General features: G+C 40.6%; 1 protein-coding gene across 13 annotated transcripts in view; it reads right to left on the bottom strand.

Moving 5' to 3' along the window:
* SH3PXD2B (SH3 and PX domains 2B) overlaps nt 1-24,660 on the bottom strand; it is a 134,737-nt gene that overhangs the window by 26,457 nt on the left and 83,620 nt on the right. For 12 of the 13 annotated variants that reach the window (XM_081944515.1, XM_081944518.1, XM_081944520.1 and 9 more), the window contains 3 exons: nt 20,289-20,380; nt 2,506-2,531; nt 321-356 (listed from right to left, as the gene is read on the bottom strand). In XM_081944515.1, coding sequence (XP_081800641.1) covers nt 321-356; nt 2,506-2,531; nt 20,289-20,380 — 154 coding nt within the window. The remainder of the gene's footprint in view (nt 1-320; nt 357-2,505; nt 2,532-20,288; nt 20,381-24,660) is intronic. The other variant, XM_081944521.1, reaches the window with a different exon arrangement.

The following is a 24,660-nucleotide window of genomic DNA, read 5'->3' as shown; positions in this document are numbered from 1 at the left end:
TTCACCAGATATCCCAAGTCATTTTCATTCAACCCATTATGAAATTTCTTCCCAGATTATCACCAGAGCACTGAGGCCGCCACCAGCAAAGCAGAACAGCTACTACCTAGTTAGCCGAAAATCAAGCAGGTGGTGTTTGATTATGGTAACTGTCGTAGAGTGTGGATTTTTTAATTATTATTTTTTGGTCCCACGCTCAACCTAGAAGGAAGCAGTGGTCCTACAAAGCCATGACTGATCAGAATACCCAAGAGAAGCAGCAAGTGTTGCTCAGCAGTTAAGGAAAGAAAGTAAAGTCTCAAGTAGTATGCTGTTACTACCTCTCGGAAGGACAGAAGCCGTTGTCTGGATAAATCCTGATGAAAGAACAAAAATGATGGAGAATGGCCATGAGGAAGGTTCAGGAAAATATAAATTCAGAGAAGGGAGAGTATTAGGGAGGTTAATTGTATGTCAATTTGGACTTTCAAGTTAAGGAAGATACGTCTACCAACAGTGAACTGATTATCAGAGTTATGAATCCTTATAAAGCCAAAGCAAACCCCATCCATCTAGGAGCAAGAGATATGAACTTGGGAAAATCTTACAGAAGGAAAAAAAAGATCTGGGGGATAAAGAGAAAAAAAATTCAATTATTTTTACTCTTGGAGGTCCCTATAATGGATAGATAATTGATTCTATTTTTTCTCATGTAACAGTCTGGTGAATCAGATTTAGAAAATGTGAAAAGTGACGTCCCTTCAATTCAGTTGAATGCCTGCTGACTATGTGCATATATTCAGGTGGTTCTTATGGGAAGAGCAGAAAAGCAATTGGCCATTAGCTTTTTTCAGAATTATTTTTATAATTTTCCAATCTAAACAACAAGTCTGGAATGGTCTGGGAATTTTCTACCCACATATTTACAGACCCATCCCTGCTTAATAGACTATATATGCAAAAACTAAATATTCTCTTCCTCCTCTGAATTATGTTGATCTGGCAATTTTCTAGGACTTTAGGATGAGCTTTTAAAACAAAAATCAGCCAAAGCCAACAAACAGTTGTCACCTGCTGTTCAGGAAAGTGAAGATTGTGCTAGTTGTGGGGTTGGGGGGGGGGTGTGTGTATCCAATTGATTTCTCTTGAAGAGCAGAGGTGTATATCTTTTCTGACTCCTGCCCCATGACACAATTAGAGTCATAGGAAAAGATCAACATTTAAAAATCAGTCCCTGGCCTTGCTTGCAATGGATCTACCTAACATCTCCCCGTGTGGTTGATATATTTAAATGGAGTACATTTAATGGGACAGATTCACTCAATCTTTACGAAACCAAGGTAAGTGGTATGTCTGTAATCTATCTCAATTAACCTATTCTGCCTTCGCAACTCAGATGTTATTATTTGTTGTGGAAAGAAAACCCGGAGGAAAATACAATGCTACAGAATAATCACATGTGTATTTCATCAAATATTTGCTGAGCCACCAGGCATCGCCAAGTTCCTAAACCAAAACATAAAAGTTTGTGTGTTTGAAAAAATGCAAGTGATTGTTTTGTTTATTAGAGGAAAACCTCAGGGGGGGACTTGTTGGGGGAATATTGCTGTAGATTGTATTTATCTGAAGCAATTAACCTAAGCAGAATAGCGCAGTGGGAAAAAGACCTTGGTTTGTTTTTAACATAAAACCAAAGGCCCAAAAGAAAGGCAGAATTTAAACTTTTGCTAAACAACTAGAACTACTTTAACTACGTTTTCCTAGAACTACATTTAAAAACTTCTTTCCATGGTACGCACGTACACTCTCTTCCCACTGTTTACTCACCTCAGTGGTGATATCACAAAGAAGCCCATTACAATGTGATGCAAGCAAAAGTAGATCCCCTCACACACATATATGGAATTGACCTCTTATGTGCCTCACCAAAACACAAGGAAACATCTGTCAATTGAAACAGCCATGTCCTTTGCTATTGCCAGTAACTCTTAATATTTCCCCTGGTCAAGGTATCTTTGGAGTGTATAAATTCTGATTCAGAGACAATCATAGTTACAAACACACCAAGAAGATTCTATTCCCATCTTCTTTAATGCTGTGCTATCTGCTATTTGGTAAGAGATAAACTTGCAGCTTTTCTCTGAAGAACTTAAACTGCACTTGAAAATCTAGAACAAAAGCCAACAATCTCAAACTGACCATCACAGATATAAAAAAAGGGCAGATAAAAGATGAAACCTTCCTCCACACCCATCCCTTGACACCTTTTATTTTTGGCATATGCATTTCTGCCTTGCATTAGCTTCCATGCTGAAAGTGGAACAAAATGGGGATAATAAAAAGGTAAAAGGTCAATTCAAGCGGCAATTTGAGAAGAGTTCATTTAGTTTTTCTCAGAGATGGTTCCAAAAGCATGTAGATCAGTCAAGCCAATAGATGTGGGCAAATTCAAATAATTTTGTAACAGATCAAAAGAGTTTGAAAAGAGATAAATATTAAGCAGAAAAGTACAAGTAATGGCCTTACCAGATCGCTTCTTTCCCATTGGTTCACTGTGGAGAAAGAAAAAATTAAATCAGTAAGATAATGAAATAGCTCTGTCAATCTGAATGAAAGTGGATTTATCCCAAGAGCCAGGAAATAAAAATTCAGACCTACAATGTAGTTCAGTCACTGACTGTTTGAATTACAGTATACAGTTCTGCACATTAGTTGCCAATAGGATGCTTAAAGATTTTTCATTTTTTCTAAGAGATTCTTTTGATTTTCTTCTGAAACATTCTGACACAAGAATGCACACAAATCAGCTATCCCTTTCCTTTCGCTGCTCCCTAAACACCTTCTATTGCTTTTCTAAAGTCCAGATAAGAGGAAAAAAATAAGGGATGTATATTTTTTGGGAGCTGTAGAAGTGATATACAGAGAATATTTTCCTGGCAACATGAATTTTATATGAATTTTAGAGAAATGGCTGATATACGTGTTGACCACAGACCAAAAAGGATTGTGAAGATAGGCCAGACAAAAAAAGGGAGCCACATCAAAAATCTACCATATGGCTGTGGTAGCTTAGTAATTATTGGTCCACCGTTCCAGAAATATTTAGAACCTGGGATTCTCAATTCTCAAAGTTGAGTTTGGAAAATATTGTATAACAAGTCATATTTCCATTTGAGGACAGATCAGTCTATCAGAGATCATACTAATTTATATATTGTCTATCCACTGTTTGTGAAAACCAACCTGACAAAAAATGAATATGTCAGTCCAAATGTGCTTCATGTATACTCAACGTCCCTGCTTTCCAGGCCACTAAATACCATTTTGTTGGTGTTTTAGTTCTACAACATTCTAATTGCAACCTTTTCCATGCATATGTCTCTGATTCACTTTACTTTCCAAAGGACTTAATACTGTGACATAGTGACACCAGCTCCTTTGCAGATCAACACTCATTAGCCATATAAACAAATAAACCAAGGAACTGAAGGTAGAACGTTTTTCTTTCCATTTCACATAAACAGGGCATTGGTATTTACCTGATACACCTCTTCTCATAGTGGGGGAGGAGTATCCAGGATGGGTTGACCTTGTCCTCTCTTGATTGGACTGAGTCAGATAAGCTCTTTTAGCCACGCCCTGGTCACCAGGCTCCACCCAGTTATCGGCGAAGAACTCTATCCAACTCGCTGTGTCATCCACTCTAGACTTTATTTTAGTTTCAAACCTTTATTTATTACTTCAACAGAACAATTCAACAAACAACATAACAATTTCTCAACATACTCATATCAGGGAGGGGCTGGATACTCTTCCCCTACTATGAGAAGAGGCGTATCAGGTAAGTACCAATACCCTTTCTCCATAGTGAGGGGAAGGTATCCAGGATGGGACGTACCAAAGCCTACACGTCCCTAGGGAGGGTTACACATTTGAGTATATTGCCAAATTTATGCCTGGTGAGATCTCTCCCCCGCCTTGTGAATAGTCTGCAACACCCTACGTCCGAATGAGGCTCCCGCAGAAGCAAAGGAGTCCAACTTGCAATTCCTCATGAATGGTGAGGGGGAAGACCCCATGGCTGCCCTACAGATCTTAGATAGTGAGGCCTGCATGGCCCAGGCCGCCAAAGTGGCCGGGCTTCATGTAGAATGCACTGTGATAGAGCTCAGTGTTTGCAGACCCTGTGGCTGATAGGCAGAAGCAATACAGGTTCTTAACCACCTGCCTACTGTGGTGGAAGTCACCTTGTCCCCCAGGGACCCCAGCTGGAAGGAAACAAATAGGGCTTCTGACTTCCTGTTTGGCCTGGTTCTTCTGAGGTAAATCCTCAGAGCCCTCCTCACGTCCAAGGTGTGACACTTCCTCTCTAATGGGTGAGAAGGGTCCGGGCAGAAATTGGGCAATATCAGCTCCTGCGAGCGATGGAGCAAGAACACACCTTGGGTATGAAGGAGGGCTCCAACCTTAGCACTACCCTGTCCTGGTGGAACACGCAGAGATCTTCCCTGGTAGACAGAACCTGCAGTTCGGATATCCTCCTGGCGGAGGTGATGGCCACCAAAAAGGCCATCTTAAGTGTCAGGAACTTCAGAGAGACAATACGTAATGGTTTGAACAGGAGGGCCTGTCAGAGAGTCCAACACCTTGTGTAAGTCCCAGGAAGGGTACCTGTGCACCCTGGGCAGTTTAAGATTGGAGGCTCCCTTGAGGAACCGCCTGACCATCGGATGGTGAGTCAGTGGTCTGAGATCTACCGCACAGGAGTACTGATGAAATGGCCGAGACCTTTCTCCTAATCATGTTGGGAGCCAACCCTCTGTCCAGCCCCGCCTGAAGGAAGTCCAGAACTTGTGCAACAGTGGCCCAGACCGGATCGTGGCCCCTAGAGATGCACCATGTTGAAAATGCCCGCCATGTAGTGCCGTAAATGCGCTCCGTGGAGGGTCTGCGAGCTGTCTGGATAGTCTGTATAACCCTGGGGGAGAAGTGATCTTCTCTCAGGATGCTCCGCACAAGCGCCAAGCGGTCAACTGGAGCCACTGAGGGTCCGGGTGTTCCAGAGACCCCTGACTGAGAGAGATCCTCTCCTGGGGGATCCTCCAGGGCCTGTCCACCGAGACGGATTGGAGATCGGCAAACCAAGGCCTCCGAGGCCAGGGTGGGACAATCAATACCACCTCCGCCACCTCCCGCAAGATTTTTTGTATGACCCTGGGGATCAGGGGTAAGGATGGATAGGCATAGAGGAGCCCCCGGGGCCAAGGGCCATGGAGAGCGTCTATCCCCTCTGCCCCCCCCCATGTCCAGTACCTGGAGTAAAACCTTGGGAGCTGGGCGTTGAAAGAGGCGGCGAATAGGTCGACCTCCGGGCATCCGAAGCACTCTGCCAGCTCCTCGAAAATTGCTGGCTGCAGCTTCCACTCCGAATTGTCCACCTTGGTCCAGCTGAGCCAGTCGGCTCTGGTGTGGTCCACCCCTGCTATATGTGCTGCCCTCAGCGAATGCTGTCTAAGGTCATAGGCTATCTGAGGTGCTTCTGCGTTTTCTCATAGTTGGACATCCAATTCTGAGTTTGTGGTGGGTTCAGGCATGGGGACCGGCCTCTCTAACCCTTTTGCCTTGACTAGAAGGGTGCTATGATTCTATGGCTAGGATTAGCTCAGAAAATTTATTGAATGTATTATGAATTATTTGAGTTCAATTCACTTGTTGGCCACTGGGGTGCATGGCACAACTTTGTAGATGCAGGCGCAGTTCACATGTCAGCCATTAGAGTGCATTGCAAAACTTTATAGACGCAGATGCAGTTCACTGGTCAGCCACTAGAATGTGTTGCAGGGCTTTGGAGATGCAGGCGCAGTTCACGTGTCAGCCACTAGAGTGCATTGCAAAACTTAGTAGACCAGATGCAGTTCACTGGTCAGCCACTAGAGTGCATTGCAGGGCTTTGGAGATGCAGGCACAGTTCACGAGTTGACCACTAGGGTGTGATGCAATGCTTTATAGATGCAGGTGCACATCACTTGTCAGCCACTAGGCGTTGCAAGTGTTGGCCTGAAATACTGGATTGCAGTTTGTAGAGGAGCCACTAGAGGGCGCTGCTTGTGCCTACTGTTTGGAGTGATTGGTAATGGCGCCTTCCTTCCTGTTAAAGGATGGAAGGCTGAGTCAATCTTGATGGCTTTAGAAGCGAGGACTTGATTTCTGCCTGTGTCCTCCGAGCTGCAGGAGGCCACCATCTTGGGCCACATGGGGACTCTCCTCCCACTTCTTTTCAAATGGCGCTGCGTGGCAAATACAACAGCCCTGCCAGTCAGAGTTTTGAAAAAGCGGCTTGTGCTACTAAGAGCTGCCACGCTCTCTCCTTTGGCCTCCTGCTGTTAACAGCAGCTCGCTGAGAGCCTTGCCACCCCCTCCTCCAGCTGCTTTCCTTTCTCTTCCTTAAAGGGAAAGTTTTTCCTTAAAGGGAAGACCTTCTTTAAAGGGAAAGCCTCAGCAGCGATCTGAGCCTCGTTGCCTTGTCTGGGCTTCTCCGGCTAGTCAGGCACTCAGAAAAGAATTGAACATGGCTTGCATAAATTGTGATAGCAAGGTTGCCGGAACACAGGATGATAAATCCTGAGGTGTCAAAGGGAATCCTCACCTGGAGGGAGGGGTCCCCTTCTGCAGCCCTGCCAGGTGAAGAGAAACCTGGTAATCTTCCCTCAGGTTCCGGGCCGGGGGCGGGGGGATCTTCCTGCTGCTGGCCTTGTGGCAGATGCGCTCCAAGGCTTGGTGCCTCTGCCTTTCATACTTGGAGATAGACTTGGGGGGTTTGGATCCATAGCCTACCTCTTTAGCCCCCTTGGTGGAGATATGCTTCCTTTTGGCCTTTGCCTTGCCTCCTCAGCCCTTGGCTGATGCCTCCGAGATGGTTTCTAACCTTTTTACGGGCTCCTTAGTACCTCCAGTGGTTGCTGGCTGCAGGTCTGAGTGCTTGGCTCCTGCCAGCCTCCTTTGAGCTGCTGGGGACCGCCATCTTGGACCACGTGGTTTCAAAATGGCTCCCAGCTCTGATTTCAAAAAGCTCCTCTTCCTGGGAGCATGTGGAAGTGGCTTGTGCCTTTGCAGGCTGCTGCGCAGCTTCCACTGCCTCTGGGGGCTCTCTTTCGCCTCCTTCTGCCTCCCGCAGCTCTTTCTGAGCCTCTCCGGCTCTCACCTTGTTCTCTGGTGATCGCTGCCAGCACGAGTGCTCCGGGGCATTTTAAAATGCTGCGATTCGTCGTTCAACCCCTGAGGGGTTTTAGGGTCTTAGGCACCCTTAGAGCTCTCTAAGGCACCCTTAGAGCCTCCTCGGGCATCACCCTTGCTGCAGAGGCCTTTGCGGAGCTCGCTTGCCTGTCTTTGGTGAGAGTCCTCACTTAGTGGCCTGGGTCTCGCTCTGTGACCTGGGCTGTGCGTCGCGTTAGCGGTTGCTGCACGAGCTTTCTACCCCCACTGGGTGTTTCCTCAGCCTCTTGTGATTATTCAGGCAGCATGGAGGCAATTTCGATCGCTTTTGCAGCAATTTAAATTTTTTCCTTTAAATTTCTTCAGGATCTCAGGATGAACACAGCCATCTGTTGATGGACTGAGTCGATAACTGGGTGGATCCTGGTGCCCAAGGCATGGCTAAAAGAGCTTATCTGACTCAGTCCAAGCAAGAGAGGACAAGGTCAACCCATCCTGGATACTCCTCCCCTCACTATGGAGAACACAGGTTTCCTGTTCCCATAAAAGATTCCCTAAGGTTCTATTGGTCCATCAGGATTAACATCTTAAACAATATTCATCTCCTGAACAGTTGCCCAAATGGAATGTATAGAGTTGATTATTTATAGCTGGACCAATAAAAGTGTGTTTAATCTAAGGCTTTGCTTTCTAATCTAAACATAAACTTTTTCAAACAAATGTTCTAAAATAACATCCAACTCTACAGAATGCATTTATACCAATACTTTTCACATAGTATATTTTACTTTATAGCTGCCAGGAATGTTTTTTTTAAATTCCGGCAACCGCTTCCTCCGGATGTTGAAAATAGATGCTGTATGCTGACTTTGCATAATTATATCTGCATACCTATGCTTAAAATTGCAGGAGATGAGCCAGTTAAGATGTTAACAGCTGTCTGTCAACAAACAAGGAACAAGACTGTGCGGCATGGAGACTGGAAAAAAACGGATGCTTATATTGAATATAAAAGAGACAAGCAAGAGAATTATGCAAATTACTGAGCTATTGCACTAATTTCTTACCCAAGCAAAGTTCTGCTGTAAGATCTTAGAAAGAAGAGTATAGCCATCACTAGGCAGAAAAGTGCCAAATAATAATAATAATAATAATAATAATAAATATTTATTTCTTAGCCGCACCCTCTCCCGAAGGACTCGGGGCGGCGTACAACGAAACATATGAAATAAATATGTGGACAAAACAAACATATAACAGAGACATATACCGAGACATACACAAGGAGGAGGTCGGCTGACAAATAAAACAATTAAAATACAGTATTTAAAAACCCCTAGATAATTAAATATAATTAAAATACCCAATAAAAACCCGTCTGGAGCGATATGGTTAAATCAAAGTTAAGCCAGGCCAGCTGCTTGGAATAGGTGGGTCTTAAGCTTAATACGAAAGGAGCGGAGGTCAGAGGTATTCCTAATATCCGGAGGGAGGTCATTCCACAGGGCTGGGCCCGCCACAGAGAAGGCTCTACTCCTAGGCGCCGCCCCCTGACACTGTCTAGTGGACGGCACCTGGAGGAGGCCCTCTCTGTGCGAGCGGATTGGTCGCAGGGATGTAATACAAGGGTGTTGGGCTCAAGCCAATGTAAGATGGACAATGGTGAGGTTAAGAAAACAAATAAAAAAGGATATTTACTGGTGCTTTATTGACTACTGTGTGGCCTTTAGAGTTTTCAGCTTATTGGGGGGGGGGGGGGGTGAGGGAGACATATTAGGGATGATGGATTAGGAAGGAATGTGTTTTTCTGAGTGTAGCCAATTTGCTTTTAACAAAATGTTTATTTTGTTGTGCTTTATGGTGGAAATACACAATTTGGCCATTGGACCTTAAAGACCCTCTTTGCTTTTGTATTGGACCAAAATGATTCATCTGACAGAGCCTAGCGGTGAGGAAAACACAACACACAAAACTAGTGAAAAAGAGGGGGAAACATCTTAACATTAAAAAAAAAAACATCCTAAACCCAGTTTTGTTTCAACTCAGGTTAACATGGTCTAGATCCCAAATATAGAAACAAGGATCATCATAAGAGCGTTATTGATTATGTTTGTTCCTTTGCGTCAGTTTTGACTCTGGACGATTGCCTGGACATGTCTCCGAAGAGTTTTTTTTTGGCAAAGTTTTTGGAAGTACTTTACTATTTCCTACTCCCTAAGGCTGAGAAAGAAGGACTGACCCAAGATTCCCTAGCTAGTTTTGTGCCTAAGGCAGGACTAGAACTCATAGTCTCCTACATCTAGTCTGATGCCTTAACCATTACACCAAAAAGATTCTCCAGGACAGCAGTGGTCCCCAACCCTTCCAGCTTTGTGGAGTGGCAGTGGCAGCCGTGGGCAGTGGCAGCAGAGAGAGGGGATGGTTTTGTGTGCACAACGTAATCCCACATAAGCACAAATGGAAGTTTGAACACTTGCCCAACCCTGTGCAGTCTGGTTCCCAATGGGCTGAAGACCAGGGTTTGGGGACTCCTGCATAAGAGCTTTTGGTTTAATATATCTGTTGCCTTTTGATCTAGCTTATTAAACATACCAAATGTAATATGTCTTTCTCCACTACATTTACAAGTAGGTAAAGGGAGGCAGGTTGTTTGTTTACTTGTTTTTGTTTCTCAGACTTTCAACAAGATACAAGGCAACGGATGAAACATTAGCAAACTTCACAGAGCAGCTTCCTCTCTCCATCCAGTGCCCTCAGCAACTAAAGAAAGCCATGTGTTATATGAGCGCTGAAAGATAATGGAGAAAGGCTAAAATCAGAAGAACCCCCCCCCCCCATGCACTACAGGGATTTGGGTGTTTTAAGAACTATCTAAAGCAGTGGTTCTCAACCTTTCCAGTGCCGTGACCCTTTAATTCAGTTCCTCATGTTGTGGTGACCCCCAACCATAAAATTGGTGTCTCAGTTCCTAAGACCATCGAAAATATGTTTTCCGATGGACTTAGGCGACCCCTGTGAAATGGTCATTCGACACCCCCCCCAAAGGAGTCCCGACCCACAGGTTGAGAACCACTGATCTAAAGATTGCTTTTGTGCTTTGTTTCACTTTTGTCTGAAAAGGGATGTAGTATATTAGTTAATGCTTTCTTCTGTTTAGTTTTCATAAGAAAATAACAACAATAGGAAGGTTTAGCCAAAATTGGGAAAACCTTGAAACAAAACCAACATCTCAGTAGGCTACAAACATGCACAGAGAGAGAGAGAGGGAGGGAGGGAGGGAGGGAGAGAGAGAGGGAGAGAGAGAGAGAGAGAGAGAATGAATGAATGAATGAATTTGGTCATAACAAAGTGAAGCTCAAAACAAAAACAGTTGCTCTGTTGCTTCATTATTCTGGCCAAGCTTGGCTAGTGTAACAGGAAACTATCAAACTCATATTGAAAATCCTGGTATCAGTGTTGGGCTTCTAAGAACCTCAGAATGTTTAGAGAACATTTCTCAAGGGGAGAGAAGTGATTCTTTTGTGGCAAAGATGGGATCAGCATCGGTCCTGAACTTGGAACATGCAACCTACAAGAGTTACATCAGGCAAAGCTTCTCTTATTAAGCCACTTTGTTTTCTGATACAATGTTAAGAATCAGAAAAAATATGAAATGCAGGAGTAGAACAGACAACTCATCTGATTCTCTTTTTAAGAATATTTCCTCCACATTCATCTGATTTTCTGGAGGTGCTCTGAGCCACCAAACAACTAAAGAAGTGCATTGGTTGCTGCATTTATCAGTCCTGTCTGTAACTAAGCTTGTCTCTCCAACTTATCCTCACTGATAGGAAAAACTGTCCTCAAATCTAGATCCATTTGTAGCCCTCATGTTCTATTGAGGTATAGCCGCAGATCTGAAGAATCCTGAAGTTTTCAGAAGACAACTACAGATAAGCAAGGAGGAAGCATGTTCGGCAGATTCAGGATATTGCTGGAGGTAAGGAAGACTAAATGAGGAGGAGGAGATCAGGTCCTTTCAGATTTGTAATGTGAGTGTATGGTCTGTCCCTAGAACCTGAAGAAAAATGTTTGCCCATTTCGTCTTGCGGAACATTTTTATTGTAAACAGAGAGGCATAGAGAATGAAGCACTGATACTCCAACCAACTGGTTTTCACAGCCACAGAATGACTGCTGAAAAAATTGGTAAGACTTCCTTGTGCATTTGAGCAAATCCCAAAGTCACAAGGTCTTCCTGGACAGATTTCTCCTTTATGGTCTTTCCCAAGAAATAAGGAGTACAAGATTTACCAGAAGACAAAGGAGCAAGGCAATGAAAACGAAGATAATGTGGATGGTTTATTTTGTTCTTGATATACGACATTCATAAACCTATGGGTAAATCTAGCCTTGAGATGGCTTTTCCTTCCAGGGTCATGCTCTAAATAAGTAATCCAAATTTAAATACATGAATGTTGCAACCTCCCTCCTTCACACTCTTTGCACTACTTCTGGATCAATTCTGCCCCTGGCCTTCTTGTATAGCTGGTTTTGAGGACTAAGCCAAGTGTTCTTCTGACCGTTCATCTAAAACAGAATAGAGTTGGATCCCATTCTACCTTCTTTAGCCCTTTTCCTATTGGCTTCACTTTTCTTCACCAATGTCCCAACTCTTATTGGTCAGCTAGAGAGAGCTAATTGGTTATTTTCAGCAATACAGTACTGAACCTCGGAAGTAAGGATGACTGGTTTCAAGGGATATATCGAAGCCTGGTGAGAACTATCTATCCCCTCTGATGAGGTGGCATCCAAATACAAGTAACAAGGAGTAAATAAAATTGTCTGCCTAGAGACTACTTGCCTCCAGAAGTGGTGCATTTTCCAACACTGGACGTTTTTAAGAAGAGATTGGACAATCATTTGTCTGAAATGGTATAGGGTTTCCTGCCTGAGCAGGGGGTTGGACTACAAGACCTCTAAGGTCCCTTCCAACTCTGTTGTTGTTCTATTCTATTCTATTCTATTCTATACTAGGCCCTTGGATTCTTACTGAACAGCAAAAGAGAAGTTAATATAAAGGCACAGTTTACATGATTTAAAATGCCTCCTTCTGCAGAGAAAACAGGTAGAAAATCCACTCCGACATGGCTCAAAGATATAAGTGAAGAAATTTGAGAAGCGGAATGGCAAGTAAAAGGGTTTGAAAGATTCCTTTGCTTCAGGACCTGCATCAGACTTCACTGGGTTTTTGTAGTGGGGGGAGGGATGTAGAAACAGTGGTGAGTACCCAAATTTGGAGGGTCCTGGGTGAAGGGGATTATCCAATCCATGAAGATATTGCTACATCTGATTTACAGGTTATGTCCTCACATGTTGAATTTAAATAAAACCATGGCCCGGTGAACTGTGCCTTGAGCTTCCAACATGTACCAAAATAGAAACTAATATAAAAACACAGTTAACAAGACTTTGAGTGCTGTATGGCAGCGCTCTTCATTTTTGTCAAGATCCTCGTTTAGAGGATGCCTAGCTCTTTCCGACAGATAAGTGTGAAATGTTTCTGGGTCAGGCAGAACTAGAATAAAGCTGCATGTGTCTTTTTAATCCCATTTAGAAAAGATTGAGTTAAATAACAACCAATTCAAATAGTGTTTTTTTCTCATCTCTTCTCTCTTTGACTTGTAAACTGTTTAGATAAAATGACTTTTATATAGAGTGCAAGATGGTTCCTTTCTTTGTACTTCTGTGACTGACTTCCCAGGGGAAGAGAGGAAGTGCTCATACAGGTATCAGCTCACTTCATAGCATAAAGAGCTTCCAGGCAATGCATCTTACTTGGGCTTTTGCCTTGACATATGCATGGAATTTCATGGGCAGTGGAAAGGATCCCTCATTCAAAACTTCCCTGTACTTGCTCAGCACTTTTTCCACTTTCTTTCCTGTAATTAAAAGTATATTTTAAAAAATGGCACAGCACAGAATGCCTTCTGGTTAATAGAGCAGGACACGTTCCATTTGGAAGCACCCGCCAACTACATCCCGCTGCTCACTGACATTTTCAGAACAGTGTGTGATTGATATGGATGAAATTATATCTGGCTTCTTTCCTCTGGGGCTAAGTAATTTTAAGATGCTCCAAAGTTAATTTCCCACATATTGGCACCCACTGAATGACAACCCCAACTTCCAACTAGGATACATCAGACAAAATTACTTGATTTCAATTTGAGTTGGATTCTGGCTGGGCAGACCCTATGGAAGTGAACAAGGCATGTCTTGGCTTGGTTATCTAAAGAACGTTTGAACTGGCCAATCCTGAAATAGCACACAAGGTCCTTGTTGCTGTTTGTTTTGCCACCTGTATTCTGGACCATGCTGCTCCTGGTTGGTTAAAACCTCCCAAGAAATTGCACGTGGTTGGGCTCAAGCAGAAATTAATGCTTTTTTGCAGGTAATAATGTAGGTGATGGTATATGGCCTTCTCAACAGGCCACCCTTTGTCCAATCTCTGATCTTCCCTTTTTTAGGGAGGTTTGTAGAGAGAGTGGTAGGTGCCCAACTCGGATCCTTTATGAAATGGATTATCTAGATCCTTTTCAGAGTTCATGCTGAGTTATAGAACTTAAATGGCATTAGTTGCAATTTATGAATAACTTCTGGAGGGCTTGGTGTGCCCATCTTGGCCATCCTGGATTTCTTGGTGGCATTTAATATGGTATCCTTCAGGACCAGCTCTGGCAATTGGAAGTAGGAGAAAGTGTTTTACAGTGGTTCTCCTCCTTCCTTGGTGGCCAGCTTCAGTTGATGTTGGGCCTAGGCTTATATTATGTTAGGTACCTCAATCTTCTCATCTCTCCTATTTAGTATCTAAATGAAGCTGCAGCATGGAATGTGGTATCATCAATAGACATATGATACTTAGCTATACATCTATACTCCAGATCATTTAATGCAGAGTGTGTACACAGTATGTGCCTGAATGAGGAGGAGCTGGTTGTTACTCAATCTTAGCAAACCAGAATGAGCTTTTGCTCCCCCTCAAGAGTGCATTGAGTTGTCACCTTTGACTCTTGATGGGGTGGCACTTCCCTAGACAGCTGGTGATATAAGGACAGTCTTTACCTGTGGTTCCCATTTGAGAATCTAGTAGCACTTATGGCTAGAAGAACTTTCATATAAATTCATCTCATGGATCAAATGTGTATATTGCTAGACTGAGGAGCTTTGCTCAGAGTCACTCATGTCTTAGTTACTCCCTAACCAGACTCTTGCAATGTGCTCTACATGTAATTGCCTTGAAGACTACCTGGAAGTTACTACTCTAGAATTCAGTGGCCTCTGTATTTCTAGATGTCCCACATTTTGCCCAAGGTAGCCAGTTGTTGCACAAACTGCACTCGCTTTCAGTCTCTTTCCAGGTACAATTCAAAGTGCTACCTTAAAAGCCTTGAATAATAGGTGAAGTTATTTGTAATATGGCCCTGAGGGCATCTGTTCATTGTCCCAAGTTAGATAGCGTGGTCATGCTTCAGATCTGTTTCCTGAAATCCCATCATTTGTTGGGACCTTTGAGCCAAGTACTGCAAATGGTTGATTCTTAAGTAATAAATAGGAAAGAAAGCCTTTGCATATTTTTATGAGTTTAAACACTAAGGTTAACATTCTGAACTCCAATACCAAAGACTCCTGCTGCTGGGTAAATAAAATATAAACATTATATTCCTCCCAGTCAGTAATCCTGCAGATCTGAAGATAAGGAGCCACAAAGAAATGTCTCTAAGGCATTTACCATCACAGTTCTGTTTCCCACTCAAAAAAGATGAAGTTGCAGATTAAAAAATCCCCATCTCCATCTTCCTCCCCCTGCTCTACAGTACAAATCAAAGTGCACCGTATTTATAGCATTCCTTTTAAGAGGAATGGCTCTGCCCTTTCTAATGTTGCTAGGCATAGATTATTATGATAAATGGATGCCTGCAAGACATGTTCCTGGAATGAGCAAGGAGTCAGCAAGGAAACTAATCTGTTCTGTCTGTTACTTCTCTCTGGTTGAGCAGAGCAGATTGTTTTAATCACCACTTAGCACTTGCCCAATGAAAGCTCCAGGCTTTCAGCTGAGGACTCTTAGTAGCTGAATGAATCCTTTGACTCAGCAACCTCTTTGTGTCCTGTCTGATGCAACCTCTGTTTCTTAACATGAGAGGAAAAGCCTCTTAAACAAAGGAAAGACAGACTGCAAAGAACCACAGAGACAGAAGGGGTTGTTAAGTCCACCTCTTCTGCTCAGTGCAGGGATCCAAAAATGTGTCTGTCTAGCCTCTGGTTGAACTCAGCTATGAAGGGGAGGCTGCCATCTCCCAGGGCAATTGGTTCCACTATCCAGCTGCTTTGTTAGGACACCACCCACTCCAAGATTCAATTAGAGTCTACTTTCCTGCAATTTAAATGTATTATTCCATGCTTGGCATTCTGGAATAAGACATATCAGGTCTTTCTGAAATGCTGTGATACTTTTATAAACACATCTTACAGTTCTACTGCTTTCTAAAGAGTGGATGATCACATTGGTGCCTAGGAAGCTACAATGCACAGGCAGCCTTCAAATTATGACAATTGAGAAATGATCTCATTGCTTAGTAAAGTAACAACAATCTTAGCAGTTCCGGTTGCTGTCATAACTCTAAACTGCATGGGTCATTAAATGAGAAGCAGAAGCCCCAATTAAGAGTCCAGGGGTGCCACAAGGCGGGAAGTGCTTTGGGGGGGAGGTTGGGAAGGGCCTTTACAGACCATGCATGAGCTTGCAGATAGCTTAGGAGGCCTCATGCGGTCTGTGCACAAGCCCAGGAAGACCAAGAAATGGAGAGGATGACAAGGCTGGGAGAACTTACCAAAACAACTTGTGACTTTTCCCATTGATTTTGCTTGTGGGAAACTGGCAGGGAAAATTGCCAATAGTGATCACTTGATCCTAAATGTGAGCAGGTTGCCAGGCACCTGAATTGAAATCACATGACCTCCGGGATGCTACAGGAATTTTGAGGACCGGTAATAAGTACCACTTGTTCAGCACTGTCACAATTTTGAATGGTTGTTGAAGAAGTAGTCAATATGCAAGGACTGCATGTAATTCCTTACATGCCTCTTACATAGAAGTGTTGAATTAGAACAGGGAAGGAAATCACATTGTAGCCCATCAAACCATCCAAAATCATTCAAGAAAGAAGCAGGAGCCAGGTGAAAAAGTTTCCAAGGCAACACCTTGATCAATTCAACATGGCAATTATGTATGGGAAGCTAATTACAAAAGAAACTATTACAGATACTCTAATACAATATTTTGAGGTTGTATTTCCATTTAAAGGTACTTCAATAGCAGTGCAATAGACTGGACATGACTAATTATGTACTCTCAAGTTGTTATCAACTCCTACTAATCATGCAGATAGATTTTCTCCATGATGATCTGCCTTTAACCTGTCTTTCAGGTTTTCCAATGGTGTACATATTGTCACCATAGTTAGGTCTATCTACCTAGCTGCTGATCATCATCTTCTTTCCTTCTATCTTTCCCAGCATTAGAGCTTCTCCTGAGAGCTATGGCTTTGCATAATGGATCCAAAGAAGGATAATTTGAGCCTGGCTATTTGTGTTTCAAGTGAAAAGTCCAGGTTGACTTGTTCAATGATTCGTTTGTTTGTTTTCTTGGCTGACCATGGTATTCCCAAGAGTCTTCTCCAACACCATAGTTTCAAAGTATCAGTACTCTTCTCAGCTTGCTTTCTCAAAGTCCAATTTTCACTTCTACAGAGAATCCCCCAAAATGTCATGGCTTACAAGATTCTGATCTTTGTAGATATAGACACAATATTTGAATATATTTTCCCAGGGCTTCACGGCTGCTTTACCAAGTGTTAGTCTATGGTGTACTACTTGATTACTTGTTCCTTTAGTGTTGATAGTTAATTCAAAAGGCAGAAAATATCTGTTACTTCAATGCCTCCATTGACAGTTCTCAGGCTGGTTTTACCAACAATCATTAATTTGGTCTTTTTTATAATAATCATAGCCCTATTTTTTTCACTGTGCTTCTTGACTTTTATTATTGCAGTCTGCAGACTCTTTACGTTTTTAGGCCTTCAGGTTAGTGTCATCCATATACATGTTATTGGTGTTTCCAATATCTCCAAAACCAATGTTATCATAGATACAGTCCAAATGGCATTGGAGAACAGAGTAGAAGAGTAATTCAGCAAAGGTCAAAGATTCAGTCTACAAAAGATGTGGATCCACAAATACTAGAAATCAAGAAATGAAAGTCACGAAGCAAGCACACTGTATAGGTAGATACAGAAAATTCAACAATTTTATTAACAATTGTGGCTCAACTCAGTTCTATTGGGAGGTACGAAGGGAGAGAGGGAAAGCCCATTCAAGGTTCTCTCCTACAGCAGCAAAACTGAATTTCAGAGAACATAAAGCCTGAGCACCTATGAAACAATCTCTTTCTATTATTCCACTTCTCCTTTGATAAGGCAAAAAATTATGGTTCTATTCTAAAAGCAGCCATATAAGTGTCTCTATACTATCCAACAAGCATTTACTCAAGTCTGTGTTTCTCTTTGTGTCTTTCAATGCATTAGCTGATGAATTGACAGAAGGAAAGGAAGCTAAAGGGGAAAAACCCAGTTGACAAAAGAAAGCAGCGTAGTTAATAGGTTCTGGGATTTTGCACCAATTGAATCAAATGGCTGAAGAAACAAGTTGGTTAAGCAAACAATATGAAAAAGGATGAAAGAAGACAGAAATATAAAGTTTTCAAAGACAGATGCAGAAAGAAAATCTAGCTGATTGAAAACAATTCTTTGTAAATGACATGGGTGTTGGAAGGATCTGTGCTCAGATACAGAGAATAACAACTCTTCTAATCTATCCAGTAAAGTATTTCTCAACATCAATTTGCACAACATCTTTGCATAACTGTGCATTCCATACAGATGATGGTGAATGGGTTATATTTATGCTCAAAATGGTTAACAAGCCACAGGCAGATGATAGTCACAAGGCAAATGTTGCATCAGGCAAGGATAGGCAGAGAATGGATTGCAAATCTCCTTGTTTTGCAAGGAAAACACACACATGTGTTTGTTGTTTGTCAATATAAGTTACTCAAGAAATTAATAACAAAAAAATGCTTATTGCTCTTGGTTTTTTTTATATAAAACAATTGTATACAATTAGACATGGTAATATCTTTTCCTACTGCTGAAGTTTATAACTTTATAACTCACTGATATATGCCCATTTTCATTAATGGAAAAAGTAAGCAATTCCAAAATTCATTGTTATTGGAACAGCATAAAGCACCATGAATGGCAGGTTTAAATGAGATGCTAAAAGAATAAGTGAGGAAACAAGTAACTGGTATTTTACTTCTAAGTGTGAGATGGTTGAGGCATAGGATACAAAAACTGGTGGGAGAAATAATTTATCCTTTCCTGTTGAGAAACAAAAGAAGAAATGTCTCTGAAGTAGTGATTTCGATCTTGTCAGCAGCAGTGGTAAACTCACCAAAAATATTGTAGCACTGTTTTATTAAAAAAAAAAAACTTAATACTGAAATGCAGACCTAAGATATGCTCCACAGCCACTCTACTAAGTGAATTTTGACAGCTGTAAAGTGACAGAGAACATACTAGCAAGCCAACTCGACAGCTTCAAATACAAAGAGAATATTTGTAGCTCAGGGTTGTATTGTGAGGTTTTTGGTGCTCTCTGAGCTTGGTTGTTGTCTTGCAGAGGTTTCATTACAAAGATAACATTATCACTAGTTGGTAATGAAACCTCTGCAAGAAAACAACCTCAGAGAGCACCAAGATCCTCACAATCTTCCCTTTCCGTTGTCTGCCTATCACACTCTATCCTCCTTTGTATTATAGTTGGAGAAAGGTCAGATTATTGTCTACAAAGGTTATCTATTGGATTTGGTTGCTACAGAGTGTTTACATCTTTGGAAAGATCAGATAAAATATAACAACTTGGGTCTTAAAACAATTCTAACTCCCCTCTTTACTCTTATCATTTACAAGAATATGATTATCAGATCTACAGCTCTCCCATCTTTCCTGTTTTTGCTTTCAAAAAATGGAATGTAAGTAATCACTCAGTGGTTCTACAATTCCAAGATTATTTCTCTCTCTGCCAGAAATAGCACTCTTTCTGCTAATACATCAGCCGGCATATTCTAAATCACAATTGCTACTTAATTCCCCAAAGAGCTAATCAAAGGTTTCAGTTAAAACTTAGCAAGCCCCTTCCATAGTACTAAAACCTGGCTTATAAATACATGAGACCAGACTCCAAAGCAATTAGATAGATGCAGTCAACTTGGGTTCAGCTCCAGGTGACAGCATGAACAAACACGCATCATCTTCAGTAAGCTTAATATTTGAAACTCCACTATCCCTTCTAGAATCCCCTCATATCAACTTGTTGATATCATATACAAAAAGTTATCACCCTCTGTTATCTTTATGAAGATGATAGGGAACATTTTGTGTGCAATGAACAGATGTCAGAAATACAACTGTTTTGGTTTTTTAAAAAATAGATTTCCGGTTTGTCTTAGCTAATATATTTTAAACTCTTGTACACTGGTATCTTGGGACTCACCGTTAATTAGTTCCAGGAGGCGTGATGAGTATCGAAAATGATGAGTACCAAACATTTTTTTCCATAAGGAATAACGTAGTGAGTCACAATGCAGCCAACAGCATTGAGTTTTAGCTTGTGTATAGAGTAACAAACAATGAATGCCAGGACAAAATTTTCATGTTACAATGCATTGAGTACCAAATCCAATGAGTTTCAATGAATTTGGTATTCAGTTGAATACCAAAATACTACTGTATTTATTTTTGTTAATAAAATATTATTGGAAAATGTCTATTTTCTACATACAATGGATAGGTCTGACATTCATTTTTACATTTCATTTTTCACGGATGAAAATCTGTGTGTTGTCATTCCCTCTCTCGGTTTACTCTCTCTCTCTCTCTCTCATACACACACACAGACAGATACATACAAAACTATAACTTATTTACAATAACTTACTCTTTAGGAGGATTTAGGTCCTCTGGCCTTGTCTCAAAAAACTGAAGAACCTCATCACACTGAGAGATGTATGGTGGCAGCTGGATCAGAGCCTGAAAAACAAACACACCTGTGATTTATACAAACATTGTATTTAATCAAAATAGTAGGCACTTGGAAATGCATCAAAGGCTGACTGTCAGCTCTATGAATGGACATTTTAATGAAAAACAGATAGTATGGACCTCATTTCTTCTGCCTGGTAAAAATTGAAGGTTTAGAGATAGCAATATATATATTTTGCCATACACACACACACAAAAACACACACACACACACACACACACACATATACATACACACACACACAATTATAGACAATAGAATAAAGACCAGAACATTGATGGGAACAATTGAAGAGAAAATTAAAAAAAATGTTTATGTATGCAGTAGAAACAATGATTTGAAAAAAAAGTTGATTGAGAATTATAGGTTCAAAGTTGAGCTATGGTTTCAATGACAAGCCTTGATCCTAATGCTTAGGCACCTTTGCCATATATTTGAGTTCCTGGGCAAATTACTTATCTTTTAATTCATCAGTTTGCCCATCTGTTAAGATTGATCATTATTATTGCTTCTCATGTTTTGGATAGATGCCCATGACATTTTTACAAAATTACAATTTTAAAGAGATTTTAAAGAAGATCTGCAGTTGGTAACATTAACTTTTCCATTATGTTCAGGAGTACTCAAATGTGTTTATATACATCTTCTTGGTAGAAATTAAACTCTTTTCTACCATCTTATTAATCTCTTTTACAGACCACTTTAATTGTCAACAGAATTGTGTAGATGAGTGATTAGGACATGAGAGAAAGTGGTTTGTTTACAGGCAAAGGGTGCAATTTTGTGTCTTGCTTTTTTTGACATTGTTGAAAACCTATCCACGTGCTATGTAAAGCATGGACTATTGTTTAATGTGTAAATTCTATTACGACTTCATCAACAAACCACAGCATAATATAAACCCACTGTTTGCAGTGTGAATAATCACTTCCTGAAAGCAGAGACAGACTTTACAGCTACTCAGGCTTTGAAAATGCCATGAATATTTTCTGGAAATGTTACAGAAGAGAAACAGAGAATCTAATTGTAAAAAGGAACACAAAGTTTAATTTTAGTTTTAATTGACTATGCTGTCTTAATTTTTTCACATAATCCAGATTTTCTTTAACTTTCATGGATCTACTTCAAATGGCTTAATTACTAGCTGGAACACTCCAGAACTCCAATGCAAAAAATAAAAATTCTGCTCAATTCTTCTCAGACTCTTATTTTCTTCCATAAAAATTAAATCTAGCTTTCAAAATAGCATGTTATAGTCATAGATCTGAGTCAATTAGCTCATATCATCACCTATTTTTTTCATGAATAAATGCAAACATTTATTTTTCTCCCCAACCAGTACTCTAAAAATTACATTGAAGGAAAAGGTTTTTAAAAAAGGACAGATGCTCTACATCAGGGGTGTCAAACTCATGGCCCACAGGCTGGATGCATCATGTGCTGTCCACGCCCACCCCGGTTTAGCGAAGTGGGAAAAAGTTGTGATACGTCACGTGACGGCAATATGACAACCTGAGTTTGACACCCCTGCTCTACGTGAATCAAACAGGAAAAAATGAAGTAGCCCCTCTAAGAAGTTGGAAACATGGTTACTTGGCTACTGCTCAGGGAGCTCAACCAAATCAGGAAACAGACTCCACAGGACTAGAGTTAATTAGAACTGTAGTTAACTGAGATAGGTTATAGTAACAAGTTCTTATAGTTCTTGCAAGCCTGAATATGCTTTACATCCCCTCCCTCATACATCCCAGTGAATCAAAGAGGACCCTGCCTGAGTCTCCTCTGAAAACTATCTTCCTTCCCAGCAGTTAAGGAATGTTTCAGCCCTCTTTACTTATGTAATGTTTTTTTTTCTTTTTTCCTCTAGTCCTTCATGATTCTCTACAAGTTTCTGCTTAACTGTAAATGCAGGCATTTGTCTAACACAAGATACGTATGTTATCCTTCTACACCTGTTATCCTGCCAAAGATCCAAGACTTTTCAAGCTACAATGTATGTATAGATGTGTGTGTGTGTGTGTGTGTGTGTATGTGTGTGTATGTGTATGTATGTATATATATATATTCATAAAGACACTATTGGAGGAGGTCAACTACTAACTACTAAGGGATCTGTATTAGCTATCCATAATCTCATGCTTTTCAGATATGTTTGGGAACTAATTTTGAGAATTCTTACTCAGTGAAGTCTAGAAACAGACTCACAACAGTTCTAGAGAGTATAAGTTGAGAAAACTAAATCTATTCCTTTAAATTCACTTTTAACTTTCCCAATATGAATAATACATTCAGGCATATACTGTTATTTTTTTACATAGAGCAATACCAGTTAAGAATATCTTTAAGAAACAAAAAGGGAAGATTAATCTACTTGAAAGGAAATACCAATACCAATAGCACTTAGACTTGTATACCACTTCACAGTGTTTTACAGCCCTCTCTAAGCGGTTTACAGAGTCAGTATATTGCCCCCAAACATCTGGATCCTCATTTTACCCACCTTGGAAAGATGGAAGGCTGAGACAAACCTTGACCTGGTGAGATTTGAACTGCCAAATTGTAGGCAACCGGCAGTCAGCAGAAGTAGCCTACAGTACTGCACTCTAACCACCGCGCCACCGTGGCTCATAAAATGGTTTTTAATGGCTCTTTAAAATTGTTAATTTTAAAAATTTACATAACTACAAGAATTATAAATTGACTAAAATTCATGTAAACATTTGTAACAAACCAACAAATCTCTTTCACTGTAAAATAAAACAGATCCAGCACTGCATAAAACCTAATTTATTTAGACATCATTGGGCTATTAGGCATTTTAAACCTGGAATTTGATTGTTTATTTTTTTTTCTTTCTCTCTCAATAAAAAGAAGTAACTTATCAAGGAGAGATGAAACTTTGAACTAAGGAGAAATTTCCTGACAGTGACAGCAATTAATCAGTGGAATGGTTTCCCCTCTAGAAGTGGTGGGTCCTCCATCACTGAAAGTTTTTAGGAAGAGATTGAATAGCCATTTGTTTGGAATGGTATACTTGAGCAGAGGATTGGACTAGAAGACCTCCAGTTTTCTTCAAACTTTGTTATTCTATATTCTGCTTAGCATATCGGGTCAGCCACTACCAACATGAGGGTAAACCTGCTTTTCATGTATGTTTCCATCCAATGGTCAAAAGCATTCCATAACATTCATTCTGAGGATGCTTAACTTTTTTCTTTTAAAACTTAAAGGGTGCCTAACTTTTCTATTCTATTTCTATTAAATCTCCTATTCCTATGCAAAGGCTATTTATTCTTGGGTTTGGGGGCTATGATACTACATTATTGAAAGAATTTCTTTATTTTCATGAAAATATTACAAGATTATCCTTGGAAACAATACTCCCCCCTTTTTTCTCTCTCTCTCAAGAAAGTAAAATAAGAGAAGTGATAGTTGCTTATACAGCTTGTCAAAAGGACGTGGTTAATCTTAAGTCTTGCAGCATTCAGCAACATTGGTAAATATTCACAACCACAGCAATTTCCATGTTTTATTTTGTTTTTTACTTATATGGAAAGATTTTCCTCCTCTCTCTCATGAGAGAAAGCACTAAACCAAGGATACTACTACTGCTGAAGTAGTACTTATACTGGGAGAAACTGGAATTGCTTACATACAGGTTTCATAGCATTTTTCAACCTACTTTCCCTAGTCACCAAATGCATACAGTATGTACCATTAGTTGGAAGGCAGTGCAGAGTTTATGAGACTCACCAACTAAAAAAAGAATACTAGAGTAGCCTATATATTATATAGTATATAACAATTACAACTACACTAAGTGTATTTGGTATATTTAATGTTAAGACCTGGAATTGTTGTTTAGAAGCTGGTTCAATTTTGCATATCCTTGTCTCCCCTCCGTGCATTTTCCCCAAAGAAGCAAATATTTTAGAAACATATTAAATAAAATGCAATTTACATTTAAAAGCAAATTATGTAGCAAACATACTACAAACATATAAATGATTTTAAAAAGCCAGGATGATTTCTTCATGTGTTTTGTAAATGATATTATTGTTGATGAAAACTGAAACTGATCTGAATTTTCTGCAGCCATATCATATTGTGGAATTGTGTTCAGTGTGCAATCAACTATTTCTTTGAGTTCATTTTCAAAAACAGATCCAAGAAACTACAGAAACACACCCAGGAAACTACAGACCAATCAGCCTAACATCAATACCTGGGAAGATACTGGAAAGGATAATCAAAAAACAGATCTGTG

This window comes from Natrix helvetica (assembly GCF_964273705.1).
Source record: "Natrix helvetica genome assembly, chromosome: 1".
Classification (NCBI taxonomy): Eukaryota; Metazoa; Chordata; class Lepidosauria; order Squamata; family Natricidae; genus Natrix; species Natrix helvetica.
Note: the sequence above shows the minus strand (reverse complement) of the source record. Positions and strands in the feature narration are given on the sequence as shown.